Genomic DNA, 21,286 nt, shown 5'->3' with positions numbered 1-21,286 from the left:
ACAGGAAAGCAAAGTAAGGAAAAATAAGGTTAAGAGTGTGGGTTTTGGTGGGGTTGGGTTGCGCATGCGCATGCGTCACGTTTTGCTACTGGTGGGGACTATTGGCCGGTCCCTATGATTCAGATAATTAAACATACTAAAAGTTTATTTTCAAATATGAAACGTTATCTGCAAGGGTTAGAAGGCAATAGAATATACAGTTTGTGTATAGTCATTACGGCTTTGGAAAGTTCCCACAATGTATAAAAACATACAGTACATGTGTGAGTGTAAGTCTCATTGGCAATAAATGGTGTGAAACTAATGTGAGTTGGTTCATAGTGTCATGGCTTACAATTCCCCAGCCTCCCTCTCCAATCTTGATAACCTCTTATCACAGTTCAACAGCCAGCCCACACCAGGCCACCAGCCACATCCCTCAACACTGCTCCTGCCTCTCTCTCTCTCTCTCTCTCTCTCTCTCTCTCTTTCTCTCTCTGGTCCTTAGACAGTTCTGTCTTTTCGGCAGTTTTGTTTCAGTGAATTTTTTTCGGTCTTCAGTTTGTGTTATAGATATATCACGTCACCATTTGTACCAGAGTACCCTACATATGTATTTTAGGAGAGAAATTAAGCTATGTGTTCTTCTAATTGGTTTGTTTTTAACACACAATAACTACAGTGTAACATTACATTTTCCTGCATGTTTACATTCTAAAACGGGGTCTTATGTAAATCAATAACCTGGGCCTTGTTGAAGAATTTGCTTTTGGATCTCATCCCAGTTTCCCCGAAAATTGTAAATGAACAATGGAGGAGGGAAGTTGGAGGTGTTTTGACTGTCAAATGACAGTGACAGTCTGAGTCTTGTGCTCAGGTAGCCCATGCTGGGTCCATATCTCTGACCATGATTGCAGCATTTGAGTTTATTTGCATTACTGTTCTACGCAGCTTTGCTGTTCTGCACCAAGGAAAAGTGCTTTTGCATTTTCATTTGCTTCATTTAACTGTCACTGTTTCCATTTGGATTGCTCTTTGTTAATTCTTTGCTCCGCTTTAATATGGAGTATATCATGCACACGTTTAGAATACTTTTTCTTAAGAATGTATTTAAACACTAAGCTTGAATCGTCACTCCTGTATTTTATTTTATTATGTTTATTGTTTGTTTTCTCAAACCATAGCATTTCTGTAAGCCTACACATAATGTATAAGATCATGGGTTTAATAGCCAAGGAACACACTTAGGTCTTTTTATATATAAATTTTTTTGTTAATTGCATGGATGAAGATGTTTCAAGCTGTCTGTGTGCCTTTGATATATTTTTGTAATAAAATTGACATCATATTTTACGTAAAAGTCTAATAGTTTACAGCGATGATTCTGTATTGGAAATTAAATTAAACCCCAAAACTTGATTACTTATGGTTGATAGACCAATCATTTTTGAAAATGAAAAATTATATGTAAATGTTCATTAAAAAGTATATTTTGTCAAAAGTCATTCATTGTTTTATGCACACGACTAAATTAATCTATAGTCTATATCTGTGTCAGCCGGTGATCAGCCATAAAATATTTAAAACGCTAAGCACCGTAAGGTAGGAGTGTCCAAAAAGTACCCCCAACTCCACCCATTGGTGTCCTAGAATTTTAAATAAAGTTAGTGGTTTCTAAAGAGTGAAGGAGATAAGCAAGTGAAGAGAGCACCAGTGCACAGCCTCATTTTCCAGTAGACTTCCATGACCTCTGCTGTGGTGTGGACACCGTAATATATCTACTTATCTGCTGACCAATACAATACATCATCTTCAGGTAAGATCTTGTATGTAGTCTCACAATCTTACGTTACATGTGCTCATTTGTTAATTTCTGAAGGGGAAAGTGTTTTCTTATAAATATATTATGACTTTATTAACAAATTAATTTAAATGACCTTTTGCACTTTATTATTTGAAAAATAATTAATGTACTTTGAATAGGAGATATATTGTGAAAGTCGAAAATTTTAATAGATAAAACACTTAAAAAGGATAAAACATTTCTTTAATAAAAAATGATATGTGTAAAGGATCAAAATATTTGTCTCTTGTATTGTATATATTATTTCAATTTGATGTATATATTCCTCAAGTAAGGCCGAATGCTTTAAAGCTAAAAAAGAAAAGCTAAAATTAAAGCTAAAAAATACTTTGAAGAAATAAAATAGTTTCAGCCATTAGTTGGGTAAAATAAGGACATATGGACAAACCCAACCGTTTGTTTGAATTAATCCAGAAAAGGTCAAAATCTGATCCGACCATAGGTTGAAACAATCCAGCATTTGTATAGTGTATAAACTTAAAGTCAAGGGTTTATTTCTGTAATATTTAGTCATGTAATATTAGTAGTCAGAGACTGACCGTTGTTGTAAGGTAAAGCTAACTGTTGTTAAGACCAATTCAGACATAGATATATTTTTAGCGCTGACTTTCTGCCACAGTCAAATGAGGACCTTTCAAAGGGAAGTCTGACAAGCCATACTGTTTAGATACCATAATTAAAGTATTGTAGGGTCCCACAGAAAAAATATAAAAAGCATCTCATCAGCCTATCTACTCCATGTGCCATCGTTTTCATACAACAACAACCAATGCTCACTATTTTAAAAACTTGTGGTCCGAAATGGCTTGAAATTTACTGTTATGAATTATACTTATACTAGTTTAAGAAAGCTCAGTTCATTTGCAATTAATAGTTTTCTTACGATAGTCCAAACACGTGATGTTCCTCTCAGGAGATGGAGAATTCATCTGAGCAGTCTCGATGGGTTTCTCCCAACCTGGTCAGTCCTGACCCATTAGCAAGTTACAATGCAGAACCCGGACTGCTGCCACCCAGTGAAGACGATGAGCCTTTCTACACGAACTCAGAGACTGATTTAATTTCGTCATATTATTCCACCAGCGGCCAGAGCCGAGCCTCGTCGTCCTATAGACACAGCCCAGGTGAGATTTTCACTTCTGTTATAGACCCGTGAAATACTCGCATAACAGTGAATGGCTGAACCGATGGTCCTATCCCAAACTCACGACACTGGAGTTGATGTTACTATGTCAGGATGTTTGAATAATGAAAATAAACAATTCTAACATGATATTTTTTGTAATAGTTCGCCAGGTCTACTCTTCTCCATCAGTTCTGGGAAACATCCCGTGGCTGGACAATACTGCAGGTCACTCTCTCAATTCTACCTACAACCCCACATCCACAGTCTGGACAGGTAGCCCATTCTCAAAGACCCATCTTCACCCCCAGACCTCACCACCCTTGTACTCTAGTAGCACCACCTCCTCTTTCACCTCTCCCAAAGAGGGTTTCACCTCACCGAGTTATGATGGGAAGGACAGTCCCAGGCTCCAGGAAGTCCTGAAAGCTGAGAGATTGAGCCCCATGGGTGGTGGTGGGGGAAGTTTTCTCAATCTGACCTCACCTGCTGGGGGAGTATACGGTCCTTCTCCGCACATGCTAGGTCCTTATGGATCATACGTGGCCACATCGCAAGACTACAGTTCAGCTGCACTCTATTCTACTGTGGGACCTTGGATGAACCCATCCTACTCACCCAAACTTCGTAACAAGATGAGACTATCACCACCAGGTAAAGCATTTGCTGTAAAAAAAATATATTATGGTGAATGTATAGATGAAACAATTTTGCGTGGTCTTAGGTGTTAATTACGTTGAGATTTATTTCAACAGAGGCACGTGAATGTGTCAACTGTGGAGCAACTGCCACACCTCTATGGCGTAGAGATGGAACAGGCCACTACCTCTGCAACGCTTGCGGACTGTACCATAAGATGAATGGCCAGAACAGACCACTCATCAGACCAAAAAAGAGACTGGTAGGCTATGTAAAAGCATTATAAAACGTAACTCTCTGTTATATCAGAAAAGTTATTATCTCAGTAAACCTTTTTTAAAGTTGTGGGAATTAAATGTGAGGAATTACTTAAACACTTGTTTGTGTACTAGACAGTATTGTGTAGCAATAGAATGAATGTACAGACTATTGACAGAATTGCGCTATGTTATATGTTTGATATAATCCAGAGGTGGACAGTATTATTATTTTTAATAATGTTAAGTACATTTTTAAAGTATCTACACTTTTTCAGTGTTTCTACCTAGGAAAGAATACTTCATATATATATATATATATATATATATATATATATATATATATATATATATATATATATATATATATGTGTGTGTGTGTGTGTGTGTGTTTTCACCTTTAATACATTACAAATCTGTTACTTTCTGGTGTTTGGTAGTATAGTGCTAAATATTTTGAGTTTTTGAATAAAAGTAAGAAAGTAAAGGTAAAAAAGGTAAACAAATTGACAAAGAAAAAGCTTTATAGTGTTATAAAGTAACATTTTCCACAGTCTATGCCATTTAATTTAATTTAACTTGATATAATTCAATATATAATTTGAAACCAATTTGATTAGATTCTGTCCTACAGACTACTTCGGAAAACATAAACAACGCTAGTCCAAAACAACTTCCTGTTTCTGTTTTTAACACTGTTTCAGCGGAATGCAACAGTTAGAACTTTTATAACCGAATCAAAATGTTAAACAAACGTCTTTAAGATTTATTATACATAAAAGGTTTAAAAAAATAAAATTTTTTAACTGGAAGTGCTTTTGGACCCATGCTTATATCTTGTGAAGTGGCCTGTAGCAGTCATCATGCGTTCAATACAGGTTTAACTGACTTTAGAGCCATCACTATAAACTTCACACTCTTACAACAGATTGTAAGCAAGCGTGCTGGAACCCAGTGTGCCAACTGCCACACAAGCACTACAACACTATGGAGACGCAATGCCAACGGTGAGCCTGTGTGTAATGCCTGTGGCCTTTACTTTAAACTGCACAATGTGAGTATGCACGTATATTCCTGTTGCATTCATCCAAAAATCTTCAAAATATGAGCAGCTTTCTATAAAGCCAATACCGTCTCCATTTTCGCAGGTCAACAGGCCTTTAACTATGAAAAAGGATGGAATACAGACACGCAATCGCAAGGTGTCTAACAGAAACAAGAAGGGGAAAAAAGGAGGTCCGGAGGTTTACCCTGATATGTCACACATTGGCCCTCCTAATGAGCACGGTGGACCCTACTCTCTAAACCCAGGACCACTTCTGTCCTACAGCCACACCAATCACTTACTGCCCCCCTCCACCCTCCACTCCTCCCCGAGTCTGTCTTACATCCACCACCCAAACACTGGGATGGTGCCCTCATTGGTGTGAGGGAAACTTCAACTGGACCGTAAGGAGGCATGACTGTACATTACATTGTACATAAATCTTGCGTAAACGTGTGTTTTGTGACTACCTTTCACATTTTTAAATGAAGAGAGAATGTGTTGAAAACTGGTCCACAATAGCAGTCTATAACTGCTGAGATTTTAAACCTGTAATGGAGTTTAAATAGTGTAAAACATTGAAACTTATGACAAATGTGAATATTTATGATTGTAAGGCTTATTGTGTTTGATGTATTAATATTTTTTCTGAGACATTAAATAAATGTGACTGAAGGCAAAAAATGCATTGATAAAATAATACAATACCGTTTCACAACCCTGTTTTGGAATCAGTTATGTGATATATAACAACACACAAACAATGTTCAGTTCATGCACAAAGGTCCTCTAAAAGGTAACGTCTTGTAGCGTTCTAATGGTATTTACATTTTCAGAACTGTTTCAGACCTTGTGGTTTACAGCACACTATTTTAACTTAAGGTCACGTTGGCCATAGAATAATAGTGTCATTGTCCATTTATCCTCTATGCAGAGACAATTGATCTGCGTTTGAAGCATGAACATGCAAATTAAACACTTTCCATAAAGCGAGCAGAGGGCGACAAAACACTTTACCAAAGTTCCATTTGTACTAGGTCCTAAATTTAACTCACACGGAAAAACTGTTATATCTGTGTATACATAAAACAGACACGCCCCGTGCTCAGATGCTGGCAAAATAACTGCACCTGCACTAAACGTCTCACGCAGACAATATCATAACTAGGTGCTGAATAACTATGAGTCTATAAAAAGGTATCAGAGAATTTTGTGAAATTGCTCTACTTTGTGTCTAATCATTCCACTAAATGCAGCAGAAGTGTCATCACCTTATAGTGCTTTAACCGCTTCATTTTTGCAAGCTTAAGGTGTTAGAATGATTTAGTTTAGAATGCTGTGAAAGTGATATGTTATCATGCTGACAACATTCTCAACACCGATCCCTCCCACATTTGTCTTACATAAATTAAAATGTATTTCAGCAGCTGCAATTTCTGCTCCCCATGAAGACCTTGAAATAAATAGTATGGAGGTCTTCCAGAAATAAATTGTTATTTGCATGTTGGTATATTCCGGCCAAATATCCTTGCATGATTGATCATTTGTCACCGGTTCAAGAGTGAAGAACAGATGACTTCTCACAAAACACCATGAACATCTGGGGACACCACCTACAAAAATCTGCTGGCTTGCAACTGGCACATAGTCTGTAACAGTTCACCCAAAAATAACAATTCTGGCAACATTTACTCACGAGTTGATCCAAATCTGTATATGTGATGATTCACATTTCGCGTCTTATGCGCAAATGCAGCACACTAAAAGAAAAATGAACGGTCTCTGCTGTTAGTTTACTTAACCCTTCCTTGTTCACAGTGTTTGATTGGTCAACTTAACATTGTTGAGTAGAACGCAAAACACTTTAATATTGTTGAGTTTACATTATATAAACAAGTTAATTCAACATGAATGGTTGTGGGGGATTTTCAGTTCCCAGCATGCTTTGCGTAAGACTGCATTTAGGCAGAAAATTTTACTTAAATATTTTAAGTGTTTTTCAGTAAAGAAAAAATACTTGTCCGTCCTTAATGTTCATTTATTTTGAGTTTTAAAAAGAGTTTGTTGTATTTTTCATTCAATGAGCGTTAACTCCATGGAACCACTTGACGCAGCTTTTTTAAAGTAAATTCAACAAAAAAATTTTTTTGGAGTGCACACATTTTTCAAGATAGAAATGGTTCTACTTTTCAGAGTAATTTGATTAGAGAAAGCCGCGCCTCGTGTTTTCCGTGAGGTTTTAGACGTCAAATGTCTTTGATCTGATGAACACAGAGAAGATATTTGTTAGAATGCTTGTAGCCAAACAGTTTTCGGCCAAAATGTAACTACCATAGTATGTAAAATTACAATGGTAGTATAGTAGCCCAGAACTGTTCGCTTTCCTACGTTCTTTAAAATATCTTCTTTGGTGTTCAACAGAACAAAAAGTTAAAGCAAGTCTTCTATGGTGGTCAATGGTGACCAAAAACTGTTTGTTTACAAGCATTCCTCCAATAATCTCTCTTTCTTTTCCAGTGCAATGTGAACTCATATCTTGCTTTTCTTGTTGGTGTTTTTTGATAGCTTGCAGTTGTTTCATGTCATTATAACCATATATCCAAAGTGTTATAAATGTTTGTTCATAATATATTTTTTAAACCTTGAACTAATAGACACTGAGTGGCAGGTGGGTTTCTATTTTGTCCTTGCTGTGTTTATCTGCTGGGACGCCCAGCTATATATTGGGGAAATGGTGACAAATGACTGCAAGAGATTAGCAACCACAGGACCAACAGAGTAAATTTGAAACAACATCCGTTTCTTCTGCCTCAGTATCCTTCCCTGTCAAATATTTGCAAATATGAACAGCATATTTTAAAGATCCACCATCACATCCATAATAGTTTACAGATCAGTTTAACCTAAAAGAATTACATTTAAATTTAGCACAAACTGTAACAAATAGGCACATATATGTGGGCCACATATGATATGGATACAATGGCAAACAAAGCTAAATCGGTCAGGTGTATAAGCTAATGGGAATAAAACATTTTCAAGTTAAAACAACCTTCACAACGTTTTAGGGTTTCAGTTGGCTTGGCATTAACACAATTGTCATGAGCATGTCTTAGAAATTCTTGTAATGTGTATTAATAAATTAAAATGATTTTACAGACAGTGACCTCTAAGGGCAGTGAAGTGTAAATACAATGCAATTACAATACAACTCTTCATAGAGGCCTACAAAAAAAATTATAATTTAGGTAATTAAAAATTATTAGGAATATTTAAGTAATTATTCTCATAAAGTATACCCATAATGAACTAGGAAAACTTTGTTTCTTTAAAATGTATTTTAACTTCCAAAGATAACAATGTAAGTTAAATGTATATTATCAAAGATAATAATAATCTAATGAAGAGCATTACCTTTATTATGTCGGGTAAAATGCATTTAGTGAGCACAGGAAATACATTTCAGCACTTTCATTCTCAGCAGTTTTACATTATTTGAAAACAGCAGCCTGTTCATTATAATATAAAACTATAGGAGTAAAGTAGCATTGATGTAAACTGTTAATAAATAAACGTCTTAAACATTCTACAGCTTTAACTGAATTAGTGATCTGGTTCTGTAAATCCACTTCTAACTAAATCAGCAGACATTAAAAAAAATAAAAAACCTCCAAGCACTCGATAGTGATTTACACTGTCCTTTTATTTGATCAGGAAAACAATAGACCTATCAATTTTGTTACAATTTTAACATGTGTATGATTAAATACAGAGAGCAGTATACAAAAAAAGAAAAATAATCACGAAGTACTATGGATCGGTTGAAAGAAAAAAATTATACAGTATATTAGTTTCTCCGCTCTATGACAGCAGAATTGTGAGAGTAAACAGTTCTTTCAGTTAAGTGTGTAACTTCTCTGGCTTTACACATGGTTTTGCTTAAAGTTCATATCATGAAGTTTCATGTCAACCATATGTGAGGTAAGGGCTCTGACCTACATGGAGAGTTAGTGGAGCAGGGACCATCACCACATGCCATCATCTACCAAGCAAGCCCACCTTTTTCCCCTTCACTTCAAACTGTCCTGCCGGTCTGAAGTGGCTCTCATCAGAAGACATGCTGCCTGACCAGGCTGCCTCTTCAGGACTGGAAGCAGAAACAGCGCTATCTAGACCTTTGGGAGGATTACTGCTCCCCCCTCTCTCATAACGAAACCGGTCTTGCATCAGTGTCTCTTTTGTGTGGGACTCAACGGCTGAAGGTCTTAACGTTGAATGCTGATTGCTGTTATTAGGGATTTCTTCTAGATCGGATTCGCTGTCAGAATCAATGGCAATGGGCTCGGAGGCTGACCCGGGGCATGGCTTGAAGGCACAGTTGCTTTGACTACTTTGTCCAGTGTTAAAATTCTCCTCCTTGAAATGAATAGCTCGGGAACCATCTACAGTACGGAAACCGACAGGAGCATTCAGTCCAAATTTGGAGGTCCTTGACAAACTGCATTTGTCCTCGTCGTAGACTTTGAACAGCCAACCGGCATCGAAGTCCATGTCATGCTTGAGCTGGCTCATCGCCCGCATGTTAAAGCCCAGTAATACAGCAGGTTTACGTGTGATGAAGTCTCGGTCACATGAGCGTCTATGGTTTGCAAAATGGCTCGAGACATCCGACTTCCATAACCAAAGGCTTGCAGCCAGTTTCTCAACCTCGCGTTGGGAAGGGTAAGGATGTCGATTAAAATACGAGGTGAGGAAAGCTTTCCGTGCCTCATAGGACTCGTCGCCGTGACCTTTGGGGTCCAATGCCAACACAACAGGCTCTTCTGGCTTCTCGACAAAGCCTGTTGGATAATACCTAGACTGCTCAACCACTTTTCTTCTCTTAGGGTCAGATGCATCAGGGGTAACCAACTCACGCTTGAGAGACCCAGCTCCAGGTGAGCACAATCCAGTCGGAAAAGACTTGCTGCTATGGCCTTTAGGTGACTGGCAAACACCTCGACAGTGTACCAAGTGAAGTGTGATTGTGGAAGCCGTCATGTTGCTAGTGTACACACCCAAGCAGTGGATGCACTTGTAGGTTAGCTTCTTCTCCACAGGGTGCAGAGTTTGAAGTACTTGATGAGAGTCTCTTAAGTGATGCGAGAGGGCATCCGAGATGGGACCTTTGAGAATAGTGAAGCATAGAGGACACAGGGTTTTACCGACTTCTTTCTTCTGTGATGCTGGAGACTGAGACATGTTTCGGACTACAGAATCATTCTGGATCTCTGTTGCCCTTTTAAAGGGCTTGGTCACATTGCTGTTTTGCGGCTGAGCAGCCGAAGACGATTCTGGCGTCTCCTTCATATTGTAGGTGGTTACGAGAAGCTGAACGTTCTTTGGAGTTCCTTGCTGAAGCGTGAGATCAAAAGTGAGGGGAGAGCCAGTGGGTGGGTCTACAGGTTCATTTTGATGTGCCAGCCGCTTGTGCGCTACGATTTTTTCAACTTCGTGAAATGTGGAATGACACTGTGGGCATGACAACCCATGCACAAGCATATGGTTCAACAAAGAGTCGCTGGGTAGGTAGCGGTTACAATACAGACACTTGCTAGTGAAGTTGTGGATCTTCATGATGTATTTAGCCATGGCTCTCACCTTTTCGGCCTGATGTTCTTTTTCAAAGTGCGCGCTGTACGCATTCTCAGGGAAGAGTTCATTGCAGATGGTGCAAATTTTCCACTTCTGCGTTTGTGAGGTGTTGAGAGCACTGGCTGCAGCTTTCTTGGCCTGTAATGAGGTCAACGTGGCAGTAGCAGCAGCAGCAGCATGGCCTGATGAAGAGAGAGGTAGACTCTTCAGTGAGGGAGAGAAAGAAGCAGACTGAGCGTTAATATGCGTTGAACCGTGGGCTCCAAAGCCACCCAGGTGTTTACCTGCGTGGGACTGAGAGGCCGCCCCTGACACAAAAGCTTTATCGGGTAGAGTAACACGCACCTGTCCAGGCACAGAATTGCCTGCAACGTTTTGCGTATAATGGTTGCCCACGGGTAACCCCACCATTTTGGGCATATTAAAACGATTCATCTGAGGTGTCTGAGGTCGCACACCAGGAGCGATTGTAACGCCCCTCTGAATTATGTTCAGCTGAGGCCTCGGCACTATAACATTGGTGTGTCCAATCATGGCGGTGACTTGATGGCCAATGCGCTCGTGGAACTCAATAACGTGCTGCACCAGCGCTTCGTAAGAACGAGGTGAAAAGTGGCAGCTCTTGCAGTGAATCCCATGACTGTTGCCAGGCGCATCGGTGCTGTTTTCTTGCTTCTCTGAGTTTTTTCCTAGATAAGGCGTAGTTACATGTTGGAAGTGCTCCCTGTAGATGTGCCTGCGCACCACGTTGTACAGTCTATCCCGATAGGTGCACTTCTTGCAGTAGTACACTGGTAGCTCCTTGCGATCGCCCAGCATGGGCTTGTCTACCCGCACTGCGTCCCTAACCCCCACCTGGGCTCCCTGAGGAACAGCAGCACCCTGTCGCACCACATTGTTGGGCATATGGAAGAGCCTGACGTGGGTTTCCAACGACCTCTTGTTCCCACTGTATGTGCAATAGGAGCAGTTAAGAGAGATTCGGCTCTCAAAGTCTTCTCTGTGAACATTGCGGAAGTGGTTTTTGTAGGCGGAGAAATATTTAGAGGCAAATGGACAATCTGAGCAGCAAAACGGCTTTGTCCTGTAGTCCTGCAACACATGAAGAGCAGAAACTTTAAAGGTTTGTTGCCATTTAATGTTCCACTATTTTGCTACTGTTGCGGTGGCTCTGTGTGACATACCTGTGACTTGGTCCAAGAGGGATCCCAGAGACAAAGATCAAGATACACTTGGTTCATGTAAGAATCACTCGGACTAAACTCTTTGTAGTCCTAGAAAAAGAGATTGAAAAACATGCATATAGAAAGGCTTTGTGTGTTCAATTAGACTGTAATAATTCAAAATGTATCAAAGGGTTAAAAATATAAATCGAACACTTTACCTCAACATGCTCTTTGCAGTAATCAAGGCCAATGTCACCCAACAGTGTTTTGACTTTTTTCCTGGCCTTCCTCAACCGAGTGAGGTTATTCACTGGAAGCTGAAACATCTCTCCTACATGTTGAAACACAAGAATGTTACAAAAGCTTTTAATCATTGAGGATCACCTGTTGTGTTTATTCTGAGACACTTGAATGCATCAAAGACAAGACAATCACTATGTAGCTAACAAATAAGTATGTAGTAGAAAATGTATTTTGTATGTAGTATACTATGAAAGGCATAGTTCACCCAAAAAAGGAAATTCGGTCATCATTTACAAACCTGTATGGCTTGTCATCTACAGACCACAAGAGAAAAAATGTTAAAGAAAGTTGGTAAACAAACAACAGCTGTACCCACTGACTTGCATTAATATTGTGTCTATTCAATAGAAGTGAATGTGTACCAGCATTGTTCGGTTACCAACGTTATTTAAAGTCATTCATGCAGAGGGTGAGTAAATAATGACAACAATTTTTGGGTGAACTACTCCTAAATTTGAAATGCGTTAAAAAAAAGCATTAAACTAGGGATGCTCCGATCCACCTTTTTTGCTTCCGATACCGATTCCGATACCTGAGATTCAGTATTGGCCGATACCGAGTACCGATCCGATACTAAGGTAAAAAATGTAAAGTGCACAATTACTTAATAAACTATGTGCATTGCAGTACAAGACATCAGGCTCGACTTAACATAAATTTCCTGACCCCGTAAAACAAAATAACAAACTAATGATTCAAAAATTTTGTAAATAGTTTATTAAACCAGCACCGGTGCAAAACAAATGAAAAATAAAACAAAACTGTTCACTATCTTTGGACCAAAGACATTCAAAATTAAGGTGCAAATTAAGCAGCTGAATATAACAACAGCTTCACTAGCTTTATAAACGGGTATAAATAAATAGAAACAAAATCTCTTAATAATTTTTAAGAAAGTGCAAAAATAAATAGAAACAAAATCTCTTAATAATTTTTAAGAAAGTGCAAAAATAATTTAAAAATCAATTCGCAATAAAGCAGCTGAAATTGAGCAAAAAAAGTAATAGCTTTACTGCTTTAGATATTCAAAATAACATGAATCAGATCTTTTGAATGCTTTAGTCACTAAAGCAAAGTCCACTTAACTAAACTAAAGTTTAGAGAAAATAAAATTTAACATCCAACACAGAAACAGATGAATAAAACGCTAGCTTCCCTAGCTGAGTAAAACTGCACATGTTTGTTGCATTTAACGTGGCATTTTGTGGCACAAAATTCTCATCCAACCAGTGTGCGGTTAAACTTAAAAGCGACACGGGGGACACGTCGCAGCTCCAGATATCTGTTGTAAAACTCACCGCATTGACATCTTTAATTTTTTCGGATATGTGTTTGCAGACTTTTCGGTACAGTTCAAGGTAGAGTTAAATATTTACGCTTCGGCGTGTCGTACTGCGGCTCCAGGTGGTTTATAAGGAGTCTGAAGCCATTATACGCAACGACGGACAGCGGTTGCCCATCCATAACAATGAAAGCGGTGGAACTTATTGGCGTAACTGTTGTAAAATAACTCCAAATGACAGATATTTTGGCTCGCTCCATGCTGTTCGCTGCTATATGTTCACTTGTTCACGTGCACTACGTACAGAGCACGTTGCTAGCGTATGATGTCGCACGTTGCTAGCGTATGCTGGCACGTTGCTAGCGTATGATGTCGCACGTTGCGCAATGCACAGCCGCCCACGAGAGAGTTTAAGCGCCGGTGTCTCCATGAACTTTTACATCGTCTAGCAAAAATTTTATGTCAGATCGGGTATCGGTGACAAATTGCACCGATACCCGATCTAGAATTTTATTACGTATCGACGCCGATACCCGATACGAATATCGGATCGGAGCATCCCTACATTAAACTACAGATGATTTGTTTGGTTAGGAAATTAAGTATGTAGACAATCACGGTTTAAATCAAATTTACAACAAAACAAAAACTTAACAAGGGAACAACATGAGATTCGGATGCTATGCTATCAATGAAATTGAATTGTGGGAATATAATAGAAACAAATAATTTGTGGCTGTTCAGATAAAAGATTTGGTCAAGTCTGCACAGAGTTTTTGAAGAGAATAGGACATGCTCCTATGCAAGCTAATTGTGTGCAGCTCCACTAGACAATACAGGCCACAGCAGGCCTTTATTAATACTGATGGGCTCATCGAAATAACACCCGCTTTACTTTGACGGGTTACATACACAGGCGTCACCCGGAACAGCAAATCTTCGCAATGAAATAAAAGCCCTTATAACCTCGACGACGATCAAATTTAGTTTACAAAAAACTAACACAAGAGCAACATCACATGATCCGTGCACAGATATTCTGGTAGCGCGCTAGCCTAGCCGCGGGATGTTTGATGTAAACGCTGAACTACACACAAAAGCGCCGAGTGCAAAAACTGAAAATAGTTCATAATGTCACGCTACCTGATTTTCTTCACGGTCTCGCATGAAATTTCCCGTAAAGCGTTTTGCGTTGCACCAACTGATCGTCAGGGTGAGAGAAAAGAAGCGGTTGTGGCGGGTTATTCGGCCCGAGCAGATGCTGCAGTTGTCCTTAGCGCCGCTTCTGCTGCTGCCGCCGGTGGATCTCGGCAACTCATTCTGAGAATCGGCACCATGTGTCATCGACTGGACTTATAAAGATTACTGTGATGTTTCTGTCAAGCCCATGGATGTGTTCATCAAGTGCGCGTTCTAGAAAACCGGCTTTGTAACTGAAATACAAACACGGGGCTGAAAAAATAGAGTTTTTCTCTCCGAGACTGTTCCACATACCAGCCCAGCCTGTTCAAAATGGCGGACGGTTACAGGCGGAAGTGACATATTTGTGTTTTTTGTAAGTTCAAAAGGGACTATTCAAGTAAGTTAAAGAACAAATGGAATACTTAGGGAATTACTTACATTTGCAGAAGCCGTTGTTGTGTAATAAAAAGGTTGGATACGAATTGAGATGAATTGAAAATGCCAAAATCAGCCCTTGTTTAACTGTTTGTGGGTTGTATTTGTCGTTCAGCCAATCAAACTTTATGGTTACACAATAACCACACTGTCATGAGAAAGAATCTTAATATCAAGTGACCAAAACATGTGAAACCATAATATTAAAGCTGACATAATTTTATTTCACATAGACCTGTAATGTTTAGAAAAATAAGACATTTAGGGGGATTCTACAGGGTATATAGAAGAAAATTGCAGTAAAATTAATTTGTCAGTGGCTCCATCACTTCCAAAGTAACGACACAAGGTCCAGTCATCACCAGCTTTGACAGTGCACGATAGTCATGGTGAAGCACGTTGCAGCCGTTCACTCGGCACACAAACTGGCGTACCTAAGCAAAGAAATATTGTAGATATTGGATTCTGGACGTCTAGTGTATAGGCAATTGATTCAGTGTATGCATGTGTCACCTTAACTCCAGCTGCTGTAGCGGGGCCTCCGGGATCCACAGCCTGAATGTAACAAGGTGATTTACCCCGTACTACAAAGCCCCAGCCTAGGGCATCTCCCAGGATCTGTAATTATAAAACACTCATAAACACACTGTGGTTCAAGGTTTCTTCTGTCACGGCCAACTAAGCATGATGTATTAATGACTTACCGTAAGAACTCTTTTGACGTAAGGCGCACCTGGAGATAAAAGCTCCTCACAGGTCACAATTCTTTTTAGCACTGCCAATAAAAATAATACACATGCATTTTGGTGACAGGTAGAATAACGCCGGCTTTGTCTTTCTTGCGAAGATGAGTCCGTATTCATTTTTACTTTTATAATTGTATGTCTCATAAAGAAAGTGCTAAAATATGGCAATTGTGCATTCACAATCATACAAATGCTTTCTTATAACCTGATTTAGGATTGCATTGTACTGCATAGGCATTGGAGAGAGAGGCAGTGATGGGGTATCCACTTGAACCATGCCTTTGATTATCCAAACTTCCACATCGTCCATTTGTAGGCACATTTAAATCCTTAGTAGATTCAACTGAAAAAGTCAAATGAATTTAACATAAGCACATCAATGCATTGTTTTTATAGTGTAAGATCTTTTGCACTAATGCGTAAGCATGCTAATGGTAGCATTCCGTTCAGATGCTATGCAGAGGCTTACACCCTCACTACCCCTAATTTTCATGTAGAGAAATAGTTCACCCAAAAAAATGGTCCCATTTACTTTCCATAGTAAAAAAATGGCTATGGTCAAGCCAATGGGGACCATTCGAGCAGTATCATCCTTCTTGACCTAGCTCTTAGATCTTGGGTATGACATGAGAGTAAGAAAATAAAAGCCACATTTTTATTTCTAGTTTTGTATAGGTAAAGAGGTTTGAGACACAATGGGTTAAGGGTTGCTAACACAAAGGTAGCAGGTATAGATGTGCAAGGAACTGGAGAGTTACTGAGCTCATGATGCTTTAATATCACAGCCGTGCCCTTGAGCGAAGCACTTAAGTCTGCATTGCTCCAGAGGGGCTGTCCCCGCAATTAGTGTGCTGAAAGTAATTTTGGGTAATATGGGCAGAACTGTTTGCGCAGCATCTCTAAACTTGTCAAACTCTGTAGTCAGTCACACCACAGAAATCTAGTTTTCTAAAAGTACTTGTGCCGTATGAATGTCAGACTATATCAGCGATTTTTACCAAAATAATGTACCATGGTACTTATCTAAAGTTAATAGAGTTATTTTTGTAGGTGTTGTCGTTTTGCTACCAGATGAGAAGTTACTGTTGCCCTCAGATGGAGGGGTTTTGCGTAGCGTGAAGGGACTGTCAGCTTGGTCGACTTGATTTTGCTGTGTTGTACATTCTTGTTCCTCACTTTCTGTCTCATGCAACAGCTCGGAAAGGCGACGTCGCCGGCGAAAGTTGATGCAGAATTGATAGAGCAGCCCACTGTCAAAAAAGTGATGTTTCTGGGAGACTGTGTGGAGTGAAATGGAGTGTTTAAGCACGAAAAAGCATGGTGAGGGAACTGCACATTTGATGGAGCAGAGATCGCAGCACAAGAAGAGGATGTTGTACTGTATGCAGGTAGTTACATTATTATCTGCATATACTGTATACTGCTATACACTGAAATTAATATGTATATTAGATGCCGTAAAACCACACACTGCATTTAGACCTGCTAATGACCAAATAAAGCAAATTATGGATGCTAAATATTGTTCTCACCATGTTGAATGATATCATGCTCTAATAGGGCCATGCAGAGATCTAGTCCCTGTCGTCGACTCTCTATTTCGCCATTCTGTAGCAGCCAATCAATTAACATGTAACCAGGGAAAGAACGTTCATAGGCCACACCCTTTTCCTGTCTCTCTTGTAAGATGGAGTCTTTGCATGTTATAAGACTGTTAAAAACAAGAGATGCCTTTAAAAACATTGGGAGCGCGTTGCTTTCCATTAAAAAAAACCTGGTATGAATTATGGAAGAAGGTTTTAAATATTTAAACAATATTCTTACTGTTCATACAGCCTCTGTCCACGCATAAAGATCTTAACCTCTATGTTAAACGGAAACGTTCCATCATCCTTTCTGAATCTGTACAAGTGTTTGGCATCTTTGAACACCGGCCACTTATCACACACTATAAAACAAAAACTTAGTGTAGTTTAAACAATGTTAAATGCAATTTATACCTCCAGACACAAAGTCAACCAAATGGGTCTGTAGATAGAGATTAACATAGTAGCAAAGCATGGTGTGCCATAACCGTGTTCTTTCTCATATGATGGAAAGTAATTGATGTTTTACCATGATGTGTGATATCACAGTCCATGAGGTGCTGCATGAGCTGTACAGCGGTGTCTCGATCTGGCACTTCCTTATGAGCAATCAGCCAATCGATTACCTCCTGAGCCACAAAACAATTTGGATATGTGCGCAAATGGTGTCTGCGGTCCTTGATCAATTTGCTATCATGCAGTCGCAACCTTCAAAACAGAGATTGAAACAGAGATCAGAACCACTGTTTTCCATATATAAGGACAATTGTCTGCCATTAATTAATCCAGCACTCAATATGCAACACATAGTTGAAGTAGTATAAAGTCCTGCAGTTGTAGATTGATTAGATTTATAATAAAGTCATTGAAACATAAATTCAATACAATTATTTGGATCTAACATACCTTAGCTGTTCTCCTGCAATCATAACTTCAGCCTTTTGATGCCTATTCATCACTGTAGATTGAATGCTGCCCAGGAGCTCCATGAATGTTCGTTCATGTCGCTGCGTTTGTGCTACTCTTTCCTTCACTTTATTGGCACTCTTGTGTTTACTAAATATCCAGTGAACTGAGACACCCATTCGACTGTACTGTGACATGTTGTGAACACAAATATATTCTCTCCGTCTACTTCCCTGTCCCAGGAGCATAAAGTAAGCCTATTGTCCCAAGTTAATGGCCAACACCTCCTTTGAAACATTAATAATAAACAGATTGAATTGTTTGATGCTAAATGACTAAATCTTGTATAAACATCGCCATATTTTACACAATAAAAAACTTCTGCCTAATCAGATATCAGGAAGACATGTCTACATAGTGGCCACATGGTGTCAGTAAAAGAGTTAATTGAGAAACACTCCCACCAAACAGTTTTCAGTAAGCTTTTTATTATGAAATGAACTGGATATTGTGTAGCGTACTGTATTACTGTTGTTCAAAATAATTTGAAAGTATTATGTATTCAATAAAATAAACCATAATAATTTACATTATTAATATATATTTTTATTCTGAACATTTGATGTAAAACTAAAAAAGCATAATGAGGTGAAATTAAGGGCTCGCATTGTGGGATACAATATCTCAGGCAGTGTGCATTTGTTTTATTTTGCTGTAGGTGTGGGAGTACTCTTGCGTACAGAAAATATGCACAGTACATACTGTATACTGTATTTCTAGTAGACCTAGTACAGGACGTCCGTATGCCATTATAAATATCCACATAAATAATCACCTTTAACTTATGAACACCTATGTGTCCTGTTTCATCTAAAACTGACGTATTATGGTATTTTTATATTGCAAAAAATGTATATATACTGTATATTATTAGAGTAAGATGAGTACATGAAATTTGCTTATTTATCTAGCCTTGTGTTTGTAATCTAACACTACATTTGATTATTTTTTTGATGAATACCAAAATCAACAAACATTATCCCCATTAAAAGTAAGTTGGCCTATTGAAGAGTTAAATGGGAGTATGCAGTGTTTATTACCACGATCCTGAAATGTCTTGAAAAGTTTGCAAATACACTTCTTATCACAGTTAAACAGTTTCATTCGGTGTTTATGTGAAATGTGAGCTGAACATGTTTTCGAGAGATTCACCCAGTGAGATTGAGGTAGAAAGAGGGCGTTTCCTTCCAGCGCGGCTGCTTTTAAAGCAACGTGATTTACTTCTCAACATACATCTTGCGCTGGTCACCGAGAGACCATCTGCATGTTAAAAACACGAAGCGCAAAATATCTTATAGCGATCGAGTCTTATTTTCAGTCAACGTTAATGCTGCCTAAACCACAGCAATAACTTTTTGTACAAGTTGCTTACTTCATCGAAACGGGCACAGACATCATGACGGCGGAGCAGCATGGCCTGTTGGATTTGGCCAAAAGTCAGCTCAATTTGGACTACGGCGACTTTGACATGACGAGATTTGATGTGAAAAAAGAGGCGGCGGTTGCGGGACAGGACCGCGCGTTTATTCAACAGTGCGGGGTACACGTACCGGGTTCCTTGTCCACCACACCAATGAGCACCCCGTGCAGCTCCGTGCCCTCATCGCCCAGCTTCAGCCCAAGTGGACAGAGAAACGGTGCTGATGATCTCTACTGGACCCTGAGCACGGGAGCTTATCAACAGCACCCAGATCCACACTGTCTCGAACTAACACCCGAGGACGTCCGGGAAGCCCTAAGCGCAAATTTTATGCATGGACACGGAGCTCATCAACAGATGCATCAACAGCAACCCCAAGCAAATATGGATGGATACAGGAGCATGGGTCAGTTCCACAGCCACGCGTCAAACATGCAACAGTATCATCACCAGCAGTACACCGAACTCGGGCAGAATCCAGACGCGCTCCAGGTGCGCCCAGGTGCGCACGAGTTTGCGCACGGCAAAAGCCTAGATCAGTTCATGCAACACCTCGACTGCTCATCTCAAGGTGCGACACACCTGCTGAAATCCCATAATACCCAACAGCAGCAGCACAGAAGAAACGAGCGCGGCGTGAGCGTGGAAAGCCGCTTCTCGGACCAGCAGTTGGTGTCCATGTCTGTGCGCGAGCTGAACCGGCACCTCCGTGGCATGACCAAGGACGATATTATCCGCCTGAAGCAGAAACGCCGTACGCTGAAAAACCGTGGATACGCTCAATCGTGCAGACACAAACGGGTTCAGCAGAAACACACACTGGAGCACGAGAAGACAAGCCTCGTTACGCAGGTGGAGCAGCTGAAGCACGAGCTCAACCGGCTTGTGCGCGAGAGGGACGCGTATAAACTGAAATGCGAGAGGTTAGTTGTGGGACTGAACTGCCAGAATAACGGATCCACCAGTGAAAATCCATCATCGCCTGAATTTCTGCGATAATTTAACCGGGTTTCCAGCATTTTATGGACGTAATAATGTACTTTGGACTTTTTTTCTTTTGCAGAGAAAAGTTTTGATTCTCTCATTTTAGTATTTTATATTTTTACTTTAGAGAATTTATCTTCGAGATGTCAAGCTGGTTTTGATATTGTACCTTTTATCATTTGTTTTCACAACACCATCAGTCATTCTGGCTATGCAAATGACATTCGACCCTTTCGGCAATAGATGCATAGCATTGGTATAATTTGTCAAAATGTCTTATCAAGATAGATTTTGTTGCTTTTGTTTATCTTCCATTTTGTTTTGTTAATCAATTGTTGCCTACCATTACCAAGTTATGTTCCCTTAAAACATCTGAAGACAGTTGTGATTCACATTTCATTTTTAGAATAATAATTTTTTCAATAAAAATACATTCTTCCTAATCTTTTTCTTGTGCATGCAGTTTTTACTTGAATCTTGCATTATAGCAAGTTCTTTTGTACCAATCAACATAGACCCATCAACATAAATGACCATGAGATGTCAACACAGATTGACCTGAACACATGAACTCATACACACATATTCACACAAGGGAAAAAGAGAGAATGAGAGGACATTAAAGACCCAGAGCGCAGGTATGTCTACTTGCTGCGACCTTTGACCTTGCTTAAC

The 21,286-nt window shown here is 39.5% G+C and overlaps 4 protein-coding genes across 8 annotated transcripts; 2 read left to right on the top strand and 2 right to left on the bottom strand.

The window, feature by feature from the left end:
- The first annotated feature begins 1,664 nt into the window (after positions 1-1,664).
- On the top strand, positions 1,665-7,556 carry gata1a (GATA binding protein 1a). Of its 2 annotated transcripts, none has more exons than XM_079483684.1 (6): positions 1,665-1,795; positions 2,757-2,967; positions 3,132-3,620; positions 3,722-3,867; positions 4,791-4,916; positions 5,011-7,556. In XM_079483684.1, the coding sequence occupies exons 2-6, from the start codon at positions 2,760-2,762 to the stop codon at positions 5,290-5,292; spliced, it is 1,251 nt and encodes a 416-aa protein (XP_079339810.1). In that variant the 5' UTR covers positions 1,665-1,795; positions 2,757-2,759; the 3' UTR covers positions 5,293-7,556. The 2 variants fall into 2 exon arrangements, with proteins under 2 accessions (XP_079339810.1, XP_079339811.1); XM_079483685.1 differs by having other exon boundaries at positions 1,666-1,795; positions 2,732-2,967; positions 5,011-5,624.
- Positions 7,557-8,589: 1,033 nt separating this feature from the next.
- On the bottom strand, positions 8,590-15,008 carry adnpa (activity-dependent neuroprotector homeobox a). Of its 4 annotated transcripts, XM_079483220.1 has the most exons (6): positions 14,913-15,008; positions 14,436-14,725; positions 11,926-12,038; positions 11,726-11,815; positions 10,826-11,633; positions 8,590-10,723 (listed from the first exon to the last, which is right to left on the bottom strand). In XM_079483220.1, the coding sequence occupies exons 3-6, from the start codon at positions 12,031-12,033 to the stop codon at positions 8,946-8,948; spliced, it is 2,784 nt and encodes a 927-aa protein (XP_079339346.1). In that variant the 5' UTR covers positions 12,034-12,038; positions 14,436-14,725; positions 14,913-15,008; the 3' UTR covers positions 8,590-8,945. The 4 variants fall into 4 exon arrangements, with proteins under 4 accessions (XP_079339346.1, XP_079339344.1, XP_079339345.1 ...); XM_079483218.1 differs by having other exon boundaries at positions 8,590-11,633; XM_079483219.1 differs by lacking the exon at positions 14,913-15,008 and having other exon boundaries at positions 14,436-14,811.
- Positions 15,009-15,114: 106 nt separating this feature from the next.
- On the bottom strand, positions 15,115-18,278 carry LOC306909804 (DEP domain-containing mTOR-interacting protein). Its single transcript, XM_079483846.1, has 9 exons — positions 18,148-18,278; positions 17,771-17,949; positions 17,480-17,603; positions 17,188-17,366; positions 16,724-16,933; positions 15,861-15,998; positions 15,614-15,684; positions 15,423-15,527; positions 15,115-15,343 (listed from the first exon to the last, which is right to left on the bottom strand). Exons 1-9 carry the CDS (start codon positions 18,228-18,230, stop codon positions 15,215-15,217), a joined length of 1,218 nt encoding a protein of 405 aa, XP_079339972.1. The 5' UTR covers positions 18,231-18,278; the 3' UTR covers positions 15,115-15,214.
- Positions 18,279-19,459: 1,181 nt separating this feature from the next.
- mafbb (v-maf avian musculoaponeurotic fibrosarcoma oncogene homolog Bb) lies at positions 19,460-21,046 on the top strand. The gene has a single exon (XM_079483973.1). The coding sequence runs from the start codon at positions 19,604-19,606 to the stop codon at positions 20,624-20,626; it is 1,023 nt and encodes a 340-aa protein (XP_079340099.1). The 5' UTR covers positions 19,460-19,603; the 3' UTR covers positions 20,627-21,046.
- The last annotated feature ends 240 nt before the right edge of the window (positions 21,047-21,286 follow it).

The sequence above is a fragment of the Barbatula barbatula genome (assembly GCF_947034865.1).
Source record: "Barbatula barbatula genome assembly, chromosome: 20".
NCBI lineage: Eukaryota > Metazoa > Chordata > Actinopteri > Cypriniformes > Nemacheilidae > Barbatula > Barbatula barbatula.
This window is presented reverse-complemented; position numbering and strand designations above follow the sequence as displayed.